This window comes from Pavona decussata, unplaced genomic scaffold, assembly GCF_977016875.1.
Source record: "Pavona decussata unplaced genomic scaffold, jaPavDecu1.1 SCAFFOLD_371, whole genome shotgun sequence".
NCBI lineage: Eukaryota > Metazoa > Cnidaria > Anthozoa > Scleractinia > Agariciidae > Pavona > Pavona decussata.
In genome coordinates, this window is record NW_028145747.1 from 1 (window position 1) to 10,967 (window position 10,967).

At 37.7% G+C, this 10,967-nt stretch overlaps 2 protein-coding genes and 1 long non-coding RNA gene across 3 annotated transcripts; 2 read left to right on the top strand and 1 right to left on the bottom strand.

The window, feature by feature from the left end:
- Window positions 1-867: 867 nt before the first annotated feature.
- On the bottom strand, window positions 868-3,115 carry LOC146452306 (uncharacterized). The gene is made up of 2 exons (XR_014859751.1): window positions 3,047-3,115; window positions 868-1,039 (listed from the first exon to the last, which is right to left on the bottom strand). It is a non-coding gene; the product is annotated as an uncharacterized LOC146452306 (long non-coding RNA).
- A 49-nt stretch (window positions 3,116-3,164) lies between these two features.
- LOC146452307 (lysine-specific demethylase 8-like) lies at window positions 3,165-5,193 on the top strand. The gene has a single exon (XM_085097910.1). It carries the CDS (start codon window positions 3,185-3,187, stop codon window positions 4,094-4,096), a length of 912 nt encoding a protein of 303 aa, XP_084954036.1. The 5' UTR covers window positions 3,165-3,184; the 3' UTR covers window positions 4,097-5,193.
- A 92-nt stretch (window positions 5,194-5,285) lies between these two features.
- On the top strand, window positions 5,286-10,028 carry LOC146452308 (uncharacterized). Its single transcript, XM_085097909.1, has 4 exons — window positions 5,286-5,688; window positions 7,206-7,727; window positions 8,219-8,471; window positions 8,927-10,028. The coding sequence occupies exons 1-4, from the start codon at window positions 5,400-5,402 to the stop codon at window positions 9,108-9,110; spliced, it is 1,248 nt and encodes a 415-aa protein (XP_084954035.1). The 5' UTR covers window positions 5,286-5,399; the 3' UTR covers window positions 9,111-10,028.
- Window positions 10,029-10,967: the final 939 nt, after the last annotated feature.

Below are 10,967 nucleotides of genomic sequence, written 5' to 3' on the forward strand. Positions count from 1 at the left end.
GTGGACCCCGGATTATTTTGCAAAATGCAACCTCCATTGGCCTAATTCACACCCTTTATAGATTTCAGCAATATTGAAGAAAGCATGAGAAACAAAATAACCTATATTACTTTTCACTATACTTTATTTATCACATTGCCTACATGTCTAACATGAATATGCTTTATGAAATTCAGCAGTTTCACTGGGTTGCAAGACTGGTCCACACTGCAAAACCCCTCCCCTCCCCTTCCATTTCCCCTGCTCTGAGGATTTAACATTTTCAGTTGTCATTGGCTGCTTATGCCACAACTACAAATGCATTTACTTTGGAGTGGGAGGCTGGTGGAATTTATTAATTCCTTTTCTTTAGCTCTCTCCCTTCCCCTGTGAACTCCATGGACCGTGGACCACAACAACCAAAGGAAACTGCCTAACACTTCACATTAAATTAATAGACTCTTCTGCCACTAATGACATTATTGTTTCTATGGCAATTGACTCACAAAGCTCCTTTAACCTTTGTGACCCTCACTTTGAAACAACTTTTTAGCATAATTGCCCACTCTTTACCTGTAAATTCCACCGACCCAACCTACTTCATAAAAAATGAAAGAAGGCCCTTAGTAGATACCTAACTGCTGCCTGAATAACCAGGGCCGGGTTGTTCGAAAGCCGATTGACACTAATCTATGATTAAAAGTTAATCAAGGTTTTCATCTCGCTCTATATAAGTGGTTTTAAAGGCTAATTTCAAGCTAAAGATAAAGAAAAGTCTAAGCCAAAACTGAAGGACAAAAATCTTTTGAAAGAATCTTTATTGATCAGCAATTGAACTAGAATCAAAGTTCATGTTAATCCAGGATTAGCTTAATTCGGGCTTTGAACAACTGGGCCCAGAATATTTGACCACATATTTACCCGAGCCATCACCAGACAATGCAGTATCTGTACTTGATGTACTCAACGCTGCCCTCTGCTGCAAGTTCCGTACCATTTGATTGACAACTGCCCTTAGATTTGGGAAATACCTGACTGCACGAGTCGTCTTTCTGAGTGCCTGATGGTGGGACAAAGCTCAAAAGATTAGCTTATTTGAATATGCAAAAAAATATTCAAAGGTCCTGAGCAAAAAGGACTTAAGTTACATTACAGTAGAACCTCGATTTAACAAACCTCTAATAACAAGTCCTTGGTATAACAAACACCATTCTCCAGCCCAGCCAAAGTTATAATGAAATGAACAGAAGGGAACCTCGATATATAATGAATCTCGATGCAACAAAATCAACAACAACAACAACAAGCGTTATAATGAACTCAATCCGGAAGCCCAAATGTAACGAATATAAAATGTGAACATTGACAGTGCTGTAGTTATGTGCAGTGTACTGTAACTTCATGTAGTCAAGCACAAATGTTATTTAATTGCTCAGATCTTCAAATGCTGGGTAATGCATCAGTAACTATACTTGATATAACGCGCATTTTAGTTGTTTTTCCACGAACACGTTATAACAAGGTTTTCAATATAGGGGGGAGCAGGGATGGCACAGTGGTGAGAGCACTGAGCCAGTGTCGCCTGCATTCAATTCCTGGACTCGGCATCATATTGGGTTGAGTTTGTTGTTGGTTCTTGTCCTTACTCTGAGAGGTTTTTCTCCTGGTACTCTGGTTTTCCCCTCTCCTCAAAAACTAACATTTTCCAAATTCTTAATATTTGATCTGGAATCTGAGGGCCCCAGGTTTGTCAGTCGTAACAGAATGTTAAGTGTCACCCTTGTTAAATGTATGTAAATTGATTGATTAATTGATTGATTGATTGATTGACTGATTGACTGATTGATTGATTGATTTGATTGATTGATTGATTGATTGATTTACCCTAGAGCTATATAGCAAACCAATTTCCCTTGTATTGATTGATTGGTTGATTGATTGATTGATTGATTGATTGATTGATGATTTACCCTAGAGCTATATAGCAAACCAATTTCCCTTGTCCCCTGGCACTTTGTTAAAATCGAGGTTCCACTGTAATTATTTACATTACCCGTAGTTTACACATTAATTTCATACATACTATGTTTTTTGGTCGTTTGAAGAATAGCATTGCTATTTCAAATTATGTATTTTTATACTGACATGCATGCAACCAGCAACATCCTCGAAGCTTTATAACTTAGGTTTAGTTATTTTATTACCCTTACTTTTGGTCTTCAAGTTTTAAACTTGAAAACATGAAACAGGCAGCAAGTAATATTCATACTAAGTGAATCCGCCATATCTTCACATAGGATCAGTGTAATGACCTGTTATATGTCTTATATCAAAGGAACAAAGTAAGTCCACCTGTGGTGTAGTGGTTATCACATCTGCCTTGAATGCAGGTAATATATAATAATAATCTTTATTGAGGAAATCAATGTCACTAATAAGTGATTTACAAAAGAGTCCTCTAAAATTAAAAAGAATAAAAAAAAAAAAAAAAAAAAAAAAAAATGATAATAACAATAATAATAATAAAGAAAAATAAAGACTAATATATGAATATATAAAAATTAGACTAAAGACTATTTACATTTCTTACCACTCTTTTAAAACTAGCTAATGATGGGCTTTGTCTGATTGACAGGTCTAATTTATTCCAATCGTTTGAGGCAAAATTTGTCGATGTCCAATGCCCCCAGTTCCTACTAGATGCACTCTTACGGATATTATTTTTACATCTAAAGGTCGCTTCAACGTTTCAAAACTTAACTTGAAAACCGAAAACGGGGAGCAGGATATGAAATCAGGATTGAAAATATCGGGTCTGTCGGTGATGTAGGGGGAAAATTTTGCCAAAATAAACCGATAGGAAGTTTCTGCCTCCTTTTAGCCATGATATGAAAGCCGTACGAGAAAAAAGTAAGCTAAATAAAACCACCAAACATACGCTTACAGAGCTTCGAGGATGTTCCTGGTTGCATACATGTCACTACTGAAATACGTCGAAATAACAATGCTATTCTTCAAACGACCAAAAACGTCGTATATCGTATATATGAAACCAAAATGCCCTTACCTTTGTCGCCATAGTTTTGTTGAAGCATTGAAAGTAAAGATTTCTTCATAGACGTGACGCAACTCATGAACAATTACCCACAATGCAAAGTACACTTTCGCTACCTTCAACTTCCCGTTACTTCCGGTTCAAAACAAAATGGAAGCCATTCTGAAAAAATCTACACAAGTCCCTGTCTTAGGTGACATCGAATCTCGGACGTTTCGTCGCAAGTTCTATAACCAACAACCTGCTGTTTTAAAAAATGTTGTAAAGAATTGGAGACCATGTAAGTTTTGGAGCCCTACTTATTTGAAAACTGCCTTGGAACAAGCGTTTGACTGGTTACAGGTTTTGGAAGCGAATGACAACAAACATTTCGTCGACAACAGTGATTTTACCACAAGAAGGGCGATTTTACCAGGCAACTTCATTGATCACGTTTTCAGTAACCAAGAAGTGTCTTTTTCCGGTGAGGATACTGAAAAAACTAAGAAAGAACAATGTATTCGTGACAAAAAGAGGTTATATTTGAGAACTTTGTCAATGCCCGATGCTCTTTACGCAGACATCGCTACAGCTGATCAAATTCAAAGTTTGAGAAGCAAGATCTTCTTCACAAGAGATCCACAAACTGATTCAGTCGATGAATTCGCAAGCAAAGTCTTCAGACAAGACACAATGCAGTTATGGGTGGGAACAAGCGGGAACACCACGCCATTGCATTATGATCGAAATCATGGCCTGTTGGTTCAGATACTTGGTGATAAAAGTGTTATTTTATTCTCCCACGAGCAAACTTCTAGTCTTTACCCTTTCCCCAGCTATTCTCCAAAGTCACATTTAAGTCGCATCAACTTCAGAAATATGAAAGACGAAGCTGAACTTCTAGATTCCTTTCCTAAATTTTCCCGGGCTCAGCCCTGCAGTTGCGTGATAGGTCCCGGTGACATTTTGTACACACCACCATTTTGGTGGCACGATGTAACGTCACAAGATAATTGTGTATCTGTCACGCTACCATGGGATCTAGATCCCACTGACGAGATACCGCCTTGTATGTTGCGATAATTGCGCTAACTTTGCACATAATTAACTGAGGGACTTGTTGAGAAACTTTGTCATTTTGATAGAGCTGCAATTTATGTTGGAAGGGCAGCGACGGTGCACAACCCTCTACAGCTGAATATCTTAAGTAGCTCCAACACATTCCACATGATTCCGAAATGTAATGTGTTTCGTGGATGGTGAAGGCCAAAAATACTAACTAAAACGTAAAATAAAGAAGTTTGTTAGGCTTTACAACCATTGCTTTTTATTAACTGTGCTTTGCATAGCTTTCTACCTTTTTACTGACACATTCAGTGCTTTATTCAGACTCCCTTTTTCAGTTTTCTTCTTAGCCCATGTGCAGACGTCTCCTATTTCCTTTGAGCAGACGTAGTTAAGTTTAGACGTCCTTAGGGGTTCATCACGCGTTTCCTCCTCTGTGGAGGAGGAAACGTGAGACGAACCCCTAAGCAAAGGACGTCTGTGTTGGAGGCTACTTTATACTTGGAAGTTTCTCTTGCATCTAAATACAGCGGATTACCAGTGAACAGCCAATCAGCGTCAAGCAGTTTACTGGATTTTCCCGCCACACACTTGGTGGTATCCGTCCACTTGCCGCACGTAGCTGTCCACTTTTGGCCAAACAATCAAAATTAGTAAACAAAGTGAGGCAGCTTCACGGATTACCGTCTATTGAAATTTTATTACTTTACTTACCAAAACGTTTTAGAAAATAAAAAAGTCTCGAAATAGAACCCATGCTTCCCAAATCAAACGCTCTTTTAGATGTTTTACTTCATAAGCAGTTTCTACAGTGGGAAAAAATCAAATCTCACTTTGGTGTTAATTTTTGTTTGTTTCTTTCCTCTTTTTTCCTTTTTTTTTTTTATGGAGTTCACTTAAGGTGAAAAAATGGCCCGATACGCTGTGTTTTCAACTTCAAACTCTGGTTTTCGCAAAAAAAAAAACAATAAGTTAATAAAAATAGTTTAAATAAAAAAATACAAAGTTGATCAAATCCAGAAGCTCCGGCTCTTCTGTTTTAAATGCAATGTAAAGTCTGGAATACTACCTGAGGATGTTATTTAAACAGAAAAGCTAAGAGACACACAAAACTCCTTGTTGCCGTTACTGAGAAATAAAGTGTTGCGTGACCTATAAATTGTGTGACAGACAAAATGTGAGAATGAAACGACTGTGGGCTCAGATTTCCAATGTATACACAGATGGCGAGAGACGTGGACTTCATTAATTTATTGTATCGCATTTAATTTCGAGTGAATTCATCCAGCTTGAAGAGCTCAATCTAAACTTCTTCTTGAATATGACAAAGACTGTCAGTCGGAAAATTGGCAAAAAAGGGCACAATGACAGCGCCAAAAATATTTCCACCGACAAACGGGCTGCCAAACCTGCGAAGAAACGTTCTCAATACCATCAAGAGACGTCGCGAAGATCGATTATTGTTGTCGGTATGGTTTGTTTTCTCGTCGTTGCAGTCGTAGTTCTTCTGTACTTTGTTCCATCCCGAAAACAAGAGTTAAATGAAGAGAAAAAAGTGGTGAAAGATGATGGCGTTGGTGGAAAGCGGAAAGCAAAGAAGAAGGCGGAAGGTAAGACGATCGCGAATTGCTAACATAAGAAAAGAACTTCGATAGCAAAGTGTTGGCGTTTTTACTACGTGTTTAACTGAATGCAACACATATTGAAAAGAAAATTGATTCCATTTATAAATATATAAACAGCTGGCCAATTTTGTCAATGCTCATTACCATCTCCACCCCTCACCCCACCCCCCTCTCCAGTCCTCTCCACCACTTTCTCTCCTGAAAGAGTGGACATTATAGTGTTTGGTATTTCGTCCATGGCCATTACCATGTCCCATTCCACCCCACCCTCCCCCCTCCTGAAAAAGTGGAGATTACAGTGTTTGGTATTTTGTCAATGCCCATTACCATGTCCCATTCCACCCTCCCCCCCCCCCCCCCCCTCCTGAAAGAGTGGAGATTATAGTGTTTTACCTCTAAGAAATCAAAATATAGTAAAATATAGGCAAGAGCCACTAGAAAAAAAAGACATGAACTGAAGACTGGGATTGAAGGTTGCAAGAAGTACAAGACTGAACCTGGGTTATTGGAATTTAGCTGCAGTTATGCCATATATCCTCTAAATATGTAAGAATTGGTTCATGCTTAGCGTGCGTATATCGAGTTATGGATGCACGCGGGAAGTTTGAAGAGCATGAGAAAAGCGTAAGAGTTGCTCGAGGCGTAGCCGAGAGCAACTCTAGCTTCTTGAGTGCTCTCCAAACTTTCCAAGTGCATCCATAACTCGATATACGCACAGCTAAAAGCATGAACCAATTCTTTTATAACATAGTGAAAATAAAGTAAACGATTCCTGGAAAACAGGTTTTGTTCCTGATTAATTGCAAAATTCTCTGAAAAAAAAAAAAAAGAAGGTGAAAGTGGTTTCTCACATCGGTTTAATCTTAACGTTTTGTTAACTTCGACAAATTCTTATAAATATACATTTTTTATGGTGTTGTCTCTCTGTAAAAAGTTTTTTATAACATAGCGCGCGCATGCTCTTCCTTCACCTGTCTTGCACACTTCATCGGATGGATGCACGGCCATGCGTATGTTGAGAAATGTACCATGATGACGCCAATGGGAATTAGATTACGATGTGCACGCGCTATGTTATAATATTATACAAACCTCTTCTGCCCGGCGCATTTCCACAGCTCAACGTGCCTTACAATAATTGCCAATACAAATCAAGTAAAAATGAGAAAAACCCTACAACTCTATCTGATCATGAACAAGCACCCATCTCTCTGCCTTGTGAGCTCTTTGACTAAACAAAAACTGGTAACAAATACATCCACAGAGTGAATCAGTTTAAGGGATATACAGATTTGCAGACAATAGTGTCTTCTGTATTGTAATTGCTGTTTTGAACATTTAAATGTTACACTGAAACACTCATGTGCCATATTTGTTATTCAAGGGTTTATAAATTTTAAGGACATAGCTCAGCCTTGAGTTGAGCATAGGCAAGGCCAGAATAAATCTGTGAAACAAGCTAGTGTTTTATAATGTTATTGACATTTTATGCATATTTATAGGAGCACATACGCAGCAACTCCCCCCAGAGTTCAAAGATTTCAAGCTCTCAGTTCAAGGCAAATTGCAGATGAACAATGTCAAAGTAAACAATCATGAAATGAAAATCCAAGAACTGACGCATAGCAATTCCAAAAGTACTGTCCATGCATACGTGGTAGAGAATTTCCTCAGTGACATGGAGTGTGACAGTCTCACCATGGTCCATAGCAGGCATGTGTCTGAACTCAAGAAACAAGTACCCATCATCTGCTTTGACAGCATCAAATCGTTCCGCGAATACTTAAAAGATGCAAAGCTTAAAATAAAGGTATCGCCAAATGATTTTACCAAGGCAACAACGTGTATCAATGAAACATTTTCCGCTCAACTGCAGGCACATTTCAAGTGGAGTTTTAGCACAGCATTTTATCCAGGAGAAAGCAAGTTCTCGACAATGTTTGCTGAGAGAATTAAGAGGGCAACCGGACTTAAACTCGAAAATGGAGGGAAATTTCAAATTACTTCATATCCACAAATGGTTGGTAAGTTGTGAACTGATCCAGCTGTTTCTTAATGTTTCTCCCAAATTACAATTAAAAATACTTTTTGTGCAAGTAAAATTTACAAGTGCTGGAATAGTACGTAGAACTGTTCAGTAGCAGCAGGGATAGAATTAGGCATGACCTGTGAAGTCTTAGGTGAGGGGATGGGGTTATGTTTTTTTAATTTTGGTTCGGGGTGTGTTGTCCAGTAGTCAAATTAACAACTGATTAAATTTCAGACTCAAATCCACATTTTTTTAAAAGCAGAAAGCTAAACTAAAGGTGGGATGTAAGTACTCCCTTATATAAGTTATATACCAGTAGGTATGTGTCACCCAAAGAGCATGATTCTTCAACTGTTTAGTCTGAAGATGAGTATAGATTTAAGCAATTTTGGTCTGATCTCTGAAAATGGGGGTGGATGAGAAGGGGTCCTAGAAAATTACACATTTTAGTCTAGAAATGCCAATTCACTTTCAAACTGTTTTTAGGATACAAGAATCACACTGATTGCATTGTCAATCACAACGACAAACGAGATCGGTTTGCCACCATACTGGTTTACTTGAGAGATGTTGAGGAAGGTGGAGAAACAAAATTCCCACAGTTAGGAATAAGTGTGAAACCACGAAAAGGACTCGCGCTGATATGGAACAGTATGAACTCTCGCGGAGAATGTGATCCGACCTCTCTTCACAATGCTGCAAAGGTTGTCAAAGGACACAAGTTCATTATACAAAGATGGTAAGAGTAAAATCATGGAAGTGTGTTACACTGTATTTTGAACCATTTTTAATATTATTGTTATTTGATTCAAGACTTTATGATTTCTACCAGGAAAGTGAACTGGTCATAACAACTTTGTCTGGGGTAGGGGGATTATCAAAGACACCACCTATCTCATGAACATTACCGACAAAATTTTATTGGCTTTGAAATGTGAATTGTCACAGAAATATTCAGCTAGCAATAGTCAGCATTGCTAGATAAAACGAAAAGTGTCTGGTTGGACTCTCATTGTCATTTATTACTATATATACTGCTGGATAGAGGAGTGGCTATGCAATAAAGATACCATCTTTTGAGGTTGAGAAAGGGGGGTGCAGGCAGAGACCACCATCTATTTTGTGGTTTGGTGGGCCCAGTTCGAGTATAGTAGTTTTGACCACTTCCCTTAGTTTCCCTTTCTTTTACAACAGGTATTACTATCATAACTTCCCAACACTTGGTAAACGTCCTCAAGAGCCTGCGTTACCTCAGCGCGCAGCTAATCAGCCCAGAGTATCATGTGACGAGTATGAGCAGGGGAGTTGCCGATGGTACGATGAGTGGAACTATGACCACTTAGTGGATTATACTGCTAATCTACAAAATCTGACCTGATTTTTATAGATAATAAATTAAAAATACTGATAATAAATACTGACTTGTGCAGGAGTCTGTTAGCATCAGCATAGCTGAGTGTATCTTTACTAATAACTTGGGAAAATCCAGTCTAAATTACAAAAAAGTAAATTGCTGGTACATATATAAAGTGTAATTATTTGACAACAAAACTGGATTACAGTTAGTCTATGTCAAGCACAACCAGTATTTCCGAGAATGAAATGAACATTCAAATTCCTCTTTGTAATGTTGGGCATTTGAATGAATCTTGAAGATTTGTCTGGAAATCCCTCTGAAAAAGATGCATTAACTGAAAAAAAAACTCAAATACTTGGAAAACAATTTAGTCTATTGTTTATTAATGCTGTAATGTAAAGAAAATTCATACCTTTAGACTGGAGAGACAATAAACTAGGGAAATATCTATGGGAACTTAGAAATCTCACTGGCGATGTTTAAAACTCTGTTTAAATTTCAAAAATACTGGTCCTGCATCATGTAGATTGGCTGTAGAGAAATGCGAGGTTGTTTTAAAGCCTGGGCCCAGTTGTTCAAAGCCCGATTAAGCTAATCCTGGATTAATGAGAACTTTGATTCAAGTTTAACTACTAAACAATAAAGATTTTTCAAAAAGAATTTTGTCCCTTAGTTTTGACTTTGACTTTTCTTCACTATTAGCTTAAAATGAGATCTTAAAAACATTTTTAATGAGTTAGCTGAAAACGTCGGTTAAAGTTTTAATCGTGGATTAGCATTAATCGGCTTTCGAACAACCGGCCCCTGGTGAATAAGTTATAGGTGTGTTACTTTATAGGTTAAAATCAGTTCGACTCCTTTAGGGAGAAATTTGATTTTCTTTTTCCGAGTTTGCCAGTGCTACTGACTGAAAATTAAAATACATCTATCAAAACTTGATTACTTTGGTGTTTGTTGGCTCACGTACAAATAATTATTTGAGCATGGCTCAGCAACCTTATTTGTCTGCAATGACAAAGTGGTTTGTTTCAGGGTTAATTTTGTGCTGGCATCAACTTTCCACACACACTTCCAGGTCCATCTATCAAAGGTTTAACAATATCTGTCAAAATTTCTTCACAATGATTGGCCTGCAGCTATTGTCTATAAGAGTACAGGCAATAAAATGATGTCAGATGTAATGTGTGCGCACTTTTACAATGGAAATCCATAAAATGTTCAAAACTTGGCATTGAAACCACGAGCCGCAATTCAGTTTTGAACATTGTATGACATCATGTTATGGTCCTTAAGAGCAGACCACAGGAAACTGCCATTGATTTAATTATAGTTCATCACTAAATCTTCCCCAACTCTTTGTGTAAAGTGCTCACATGGCATCAGTGTTCATCCACAGAGAGACACTTGTCTTATTGGGCAATATTGTCCATCCAGTAAAAATGCCTAGATGGATTAAACTTATACATAAAAAAACCTTGCATTTATTTTTCTAATTCACTATTAGACAGCTTCATGCTTTCATTGTATTTCATCTTGCAAGTTTATTCATCCATTGTTGATCATCTCAATATTTTGCCTAAAATGTCAATTTTATTTCAAGATTTACACAAGACATAAGACTTGTCAAAAGTCGACTTCTTTGAGCGATGAAGTCGCGAAAGTGAGTGACGAAGTCGCAACAGCTAGCGACAAACATTGCAAGAAGTGACCAAAACCAACATAACAGAGGGAAGAGGGAAACAACATTGGAAAGGGCTTTCAGAAAATTCGAAAGACTGGTGAAAATACAATATACTGTTTACTAAACTTGATAATTTTTTTTTAGCATCTTTACCTAACAAAGAGAGTAGCATATACTTTTGCACAAGACCTACGGGT